At 39.2% G+C, this 5,854-nt stretch overlaps 1 protein-coding gene across 1 annotated transcript in view; it reads left to right on the top strand.

The window, feature by feature from the left end:
- The window catches only part of lbh (limb bud and heart development), a 9,400-nt gene extending 3,795 nt beyond the window's left edge, over positions 1-5,605 (top strand). The window contains exons 2-3 of the mRNA XM_015393829.1: positions 931-1,033; positions 4,455-5,605. Coding sequence (XP_015249315.1) covers positions 931-1,033; positions 4,455-4,670 — 319 coding nt within the window. The 3' untranslated portion in view covers positions 4,671-5,605. The remainder of the gene's footprint in view (positions 1-930; positions 1,034-4,454) is intronic.
- Positions 5,606-5,854: the final 249 nt, after the last annotated feature.

Genomic DNA, 5,854 nt, shown 5'->3' with positions numbered 1-5,854 from the left:
ATATATATATATATATATATATATATATATATATATATATATATCTCACATCACTGCAGGTTTTCTTTATTTCATCTTAACTTTGTTGAAAAATTTTGACATAAAAGTAGGTCAAGTGAAGCCCACACACCCTTTACCATTGCATGCAGCAAAGTCCATTATATTGTAATGTTTGAATGCATGTAAGCATCTTATCCGGTTCCATTTTCTTTGGCCCGAGTAGCCATAGACGCACAGACCACAGCACTGTGGCTAACGACTGACCACTAGGCTTTAAATAGAGACCGTGAGAAGGCAAATATGCGTCTTGTCTCAGGGTTCATGTTTGATCAGGGACTCCTCTCCAATGTTTACGGTTATAAAACACTAGGAATCCCTAGGCACGAGTTTTACAAAAAACCTGTATAAAATGGAAAGTTTGTCCCGGCCTCGAGTGCATCAGGTTCCTCCCCATTCAAATACCACATCACGCCCCCAGCACACTCTCACAATGACTGTTCCAAGCTGCAAGTGCAAGAGCACATCTTTCTGTTGTAGAAAGCCACCTTATGCAAGCGACACGAGTGCTGCAGTTTTGCAGTGCATTAGAACGCCAGACCCAGTAGTGGAAGTTTTGGTCCATTGTGGTCAAGATGCACAGAGAATAAACAAAACTCTAAAGCTTGTACAGGGAAGTGAATGCACGAAAGGCTTGGGCCTTGATCTGCATATAGATTGCTTGTGGTGTTTTTATCCATGTGATATTTTCCATTGACTGTGACCCTAATGTTTTGGTACACTGTTTTTTATGTGCAGATATGACTTGGAAAGAAACAAATATAAGCTTTTAATATGCTTTTTACTTCAGTGCCTTTATAGTCCAAGTCGTGAATATACATTTTCTCTGCACATATGTTCACTCGCTAAATCTCTCATCTTTCCCTCCTGCAGCCCAGTGTTTGTGCCTGTCCCAGATATGACTGAAGTGATGATCAGCAACACGCCCATGGAGGATATGAGGCTCAGCCCAAGCAAGGACAGACTCACCTTCCAGGTAATGCACACATTAAAAACGGACAGTAAAACAGTGCTTCCTTTCTAAATGCCTTTCCCATGTGTTTAATGTGGAATTCCATTACATACAGCATAGATTTGTTGAGTCAATATAACAAGCTGCTTTTGAAATTAGAAAAAGGGAGCTGCGATGACTTGTGATTTAACATCAGAGAAGAATTATGCATCAAGGTCAACTAGAGCCACTCTTTTATATTATATTTTCTATATTTAAACTTAATTTCCCAGAATGGCATAAAACTAAGCAGTCAAGATTCACAAGATTAAGATTTGTTTTTCTAAATAATTAAGATTCAATGGTTGCAAAAAATTTGAAGGTGACCATCTTTACTTTGCTCTTTCAGGGAGGAAAAGAGGAAATTTAGTCCTGCACAGAAAATAAATATCACATATAATGGAAGCAGGTGGTCCTGATAAGCTGCCACCTGCGTCTTTGTCTTGCTGTCTGCTCAATAGGGTTGTCTTGAAGCATAAACTGAGATTCAAATTTCCTTTTTTTGGAGCCTAGGTTGAACAGTTTTCCAGTCTTCTAGAAATCTAAACAGCAAGTTGATTAGTTTTTCATTTTAGAACCTGAAGAGGATGGTGACTGAGGGGCACTTTAAATGCTGAAACAAATTTCTACTTGTGTGCAGTTGAAAACTTTGACTTTTGGAAACATGGATGAGATATTAAGTGCATATTCAGAGCATTCAAATCAGTACATTTATAAAGCAGCTGTCTGCTCTAAATGCCATGCAGAAAGGATGCAGACTGACCCAGAGGAAGAGCTTTGCTTCCTATGACTCCTTGGTTTACACCCAGCTGTGAGTCTGGATTGAACGGAAGAGGCCAGAATGAAAATGAGCATCACATTGCTTTTTTTTTTTTTCCTTCTCTGAACTCTTAACTGGGAATTTAATCTCAACAATTTCCCAATGCCCCAGGTTTTGCTTAGAGAGAAGCTCTGAGGAAGGAGATGGTTTCACCAGTCGTATCCCTAATCTCTTACACAAGTTGATAAAGTGAATGTAGCCCATGGTCCTTCAAGAGGAAATTAAACGAGATGAAAATCGACCTAGAGTTATTCTCTCAAAAGGCAGCGTCATGATTCAGATTCCCCACCCCCTTCCCCTGGATAAGAAAATGCCCATAATGTGTTGGCAAAATCTGTCGCTTTCTTTTTTTGGAGGCTGACGCACAGAAAATATTGCAATGCTGGACAAAACAAAAGGCAGATACGCCCTTTATTTGCCTGCAAACGGACATGGTGTGATGCTATAAATCTGTTTGGAAATGGATTGGAACATGTAAGCCTGAATTACCTGAGATCTCATTTGTAAAGCATACTTATAGCTTTTTTCTTTTTTTTTTTTTTCTTTTTTTTGCTCCTTTTTTCTTATGGTATTCTGTCTTCTCTCAGACTCTTCCTTATGGTTGGAAGAGTCGAACACAGCTGGATCTCTTTATCTCTTGTCTCATTCTGGCTCTTAGTATGCTTTCTTTCCACTCGGCTCTGTGCCCAGACAACGACAACAACCCAGCTGAACCTCTGTGACTTGGTATGAAATATGCAGGTCTAAAAATATTCATCTATTTTATCCAAACAGCAAAAAAATGCTGTTCTTGGACCAAGAGTAGCAGCCCATCGCTCCCCCCAGAACAAGTTCCCCTGCTTCTGAGAAAGTTTGATGTTTAACAGGGGATGTATGCAGTTTGTCAAACTGCCTCTCATGCCCTTAATATTAGACTCAAGCATTTCAATTTTCCTTCACCAAATTAAGAAATATGGTCTGGCTATTCCATGAAAAATTATTTTAAGCCTTTAACTATAAAGATTCACAAAAAACTTGCAGCAATTGTATAATTACTAATATTTAGAAATGCAACTTTCAGCTTAGCTGTTATTACTGGTGAATAGTGGATTTTATTGGAGGCAGGAATAGTTTGTGTAGAGTAACAAGCTGCAGGTTAATCTGTATCAAATGGCAGTATTAAGGATTTCATTTATGTGCATTACTGTGTTCACCCCCTCCTACTTTCATGCTTGCCCTGCAAGCCATTTTGTAGTGAAACTATGACAAATCATTTTATTTTTGCAATTTAGGCAACCTTAAGAATCTAACATAACTTAATTTCACTATACTTTGTTACACCTATTTAGACTTTTGTTATTGCTGTTTGTTATTCTAAAATGGGTCAAAGCCCTAAGCGTGACTTCCTACCGGTATATACGTTTTACTGGAGTTGGGAACCCCCTTGCATAGTAGTTTGAGTAGAACATAGGAAAATACTTGCCATGCAAATTGAGAACATTTCATACCCAATTTAGGTTTGAAATAGAAAATGGTTCAGATGCAAAATTAAGTCCCTGTAAAACAGGGCTTTGCTATAGTCCTAATGAAAAAAAATGTATGCAATTGACTAAACAGCCTTGCGTCTCTCATTAGTCGGCTTAAGTTATATTAAACAGCCATTCTTATGTGTGTATTCCCTGGAATCAAAACCCTTATTGTTACTTTGAAATTTCCAAAAGGCTGCAAACATTCCCAAGTCTGATTTGTTGCATAACGGAAAGGCTGGAGGCTAAATGGGCTAAAATGCACTAATTCTGTTATAATACATGTCACTTGCTCTGGATCAGCACCACAAAGTGACATCTTGTGACAGAATGTTCCATGAATGACCAGTAGCAATCTAAATTTAGCTGTGTACTTTCCACAAAGTCATGTTCGCAGTTCATTCAGGGAGCTGATATCATTTAAATTGCTTTTTGCAAGATTCTAGTGCTTCATCTGGTATGATTTTTAAAACTCCTGATTCCCTCAGTTACGACTTCAACACTAAGGAGTGTTGCCAACTCTACCTGGTGGCAGTTGGGTATGGTGTGTTCACTAATTAACTAGACATCCACTTTTTAACTTCTGATTTCTCTAAACATATTTACTTTTTCCACTCTTTCACTTTATCTTTGGTCTGAAAAAACATTTTTGTATTTCCAGCAAATTGACTTCTTGCCCATCTGAAGACTGCTCACCAAAATAAAAGGTTTAGGTTTAGTATTCCATTTAATATGAATTTGTAGGATGTTGGCTGAAACTGCATGGAGTCTCGTGTTAAAAAAAATTTACTCAAGTATGAGGAAAGATGGATTACATTTGCTGAAGGAATGTGGGATGGGCAAGAGCAGGTCCTCTGCCATGCAAGTACAAATCTGTAATCAGTTCTCATCAGATGCTTAGTCAGCTCTCAGATATTTAGGACAGCACAGGTGTCAGCAGTACTTCTAGTTTAACCATTTAAGGCCAAAACTGGTTGATCCAAAGGTGCACTACCTCTTTGCCTCATGCAACCCTTGTTGTAATTGCAAAATTTAAAGTTGACTCCCTAAAATGTTTAAAATCAATGTCTCTCCTTTCCAGATATTTCCGGACCCCTCAGACTTTGATCGTTGCTGTAAGCTTAAAGACCGCCTCCCATCCATCGTGGTTGAGCCAACAGAGGGAGAGGTGGAGAGCGGAGAGCTTCGCTGGCCTCCTGAGGAGTTCCTTGTCAGTGAGGAGGAAGAAGAGGACGAAGAGGAGCAGAACAATAGCAGCATGCAGAATGGACAGCCAGCACAGAATTCCCAGCACTAGAGGCTGGGTCGTTCAGCACCATGTTCACTTTGTTCTTTGGTTCTGCGGGATAGTAGCCTTCTTCACGCATTGGTCATACTTCACTGGAGCACTGCAGCACATTCAACTGACACATCCAGTGTCTCTTGTTGCCATTTCTTTACCCATGGCACAAATGTATGCATCCACCAAAACTAAAAATGACCCTCTCCCCGTCGATTGACTTTAGACTAACCTTTCTTCCTGTGTGGACACATCAAAATGGGGGTTAAAGATCAGATAAAGTCTACATCCCTCCCCTACTTCCCATTGTGTTCATAATATGTCAAGTCAATGGCGATGCTCGGCTCAAGAGCAGCAGATTAGTGCTTCACGAACGGCTCTTCCCCTGCAAGAGACAACTCTGCTCTGACCCCAAAATGGCTGGCATCATGACCCCAGAGTCTTTATACCTGTGTGCAGAGCAATTGTGGAACCTGTGGGGAGTTATTGTACAGTGCACTGTTTTGTTTTTAATTGCTTTAATAATTATTGCCACTGCTGTCTATAGATTTGTCTCTTGATGTCAATGTTGGTTGTCTTTGAGAAGTGGATATTTTGTAGAAAGTTACTGGGATTTGTTTTTGTTGTTTTCTGCACAGAATTTGCTGGGGTTATAAATGATAAAATAAGTTGTTAGTTATTTTGAAGAAAATCTTGAGCAGAAAACGAAAAGTGTAACTGACCGACTTTGCAAGCTTACTGTGCACTGAAACCAGAGTTATGCTATTAAATCTGTCATCACATTGGCCTCCAAGAACCAGCGCTTGGATGACAAAGCTAAACGTTTAAGGATGAGCTTTTGAAAGAGGGCACTTGTTAAAGCAATGTAAAAAGCCAATGAAGGATGTGTAAGTACATGTTCCTGGTGTGATGAATTGAACATCTTTTCTAGTCTTCCTGTTTAAAAAAAAAAAAAAAAAACAGCCATATGTTTAATGCCATAAAGTTGTGGAAAAATTAGGCAATACCTGAAACAGTACTTTTCATTGACCATTGGGACAATTGCCAAAAGGTGTTTGGAAGTTTGTATGTTTGTGTGCGAGTGTGGGCGGGTATGAAATATGCAAGTGACTTGTCCAGGAGTCGTAACCAGTTCAAGTTTAAAAAATCTTTGTTCTTTTTTTGTGGACAGTTTGATGTTACTGTTGTGGAAGCATGACTAA

This window comes from Cyprinodon variegatus, unplaced genomic scaffold (genome assembly GCF_000732505.1).
Source record: "Cyprinodon variegatus isolate N-32 unplaced genomic scaffold, C_variegatus-1.0 Scaffold658, whole genome shotgun sequence".
NCBI lineage: Eukaryota > Metazoa > Chordata > Actinopteri > Cyprinodontiformes > Cyprinodontidae > Cyprinodon > Cyprinodon variegatus.
This window is presented reverse-complemented; position numbering and strand designations above follow the sequence as displayed.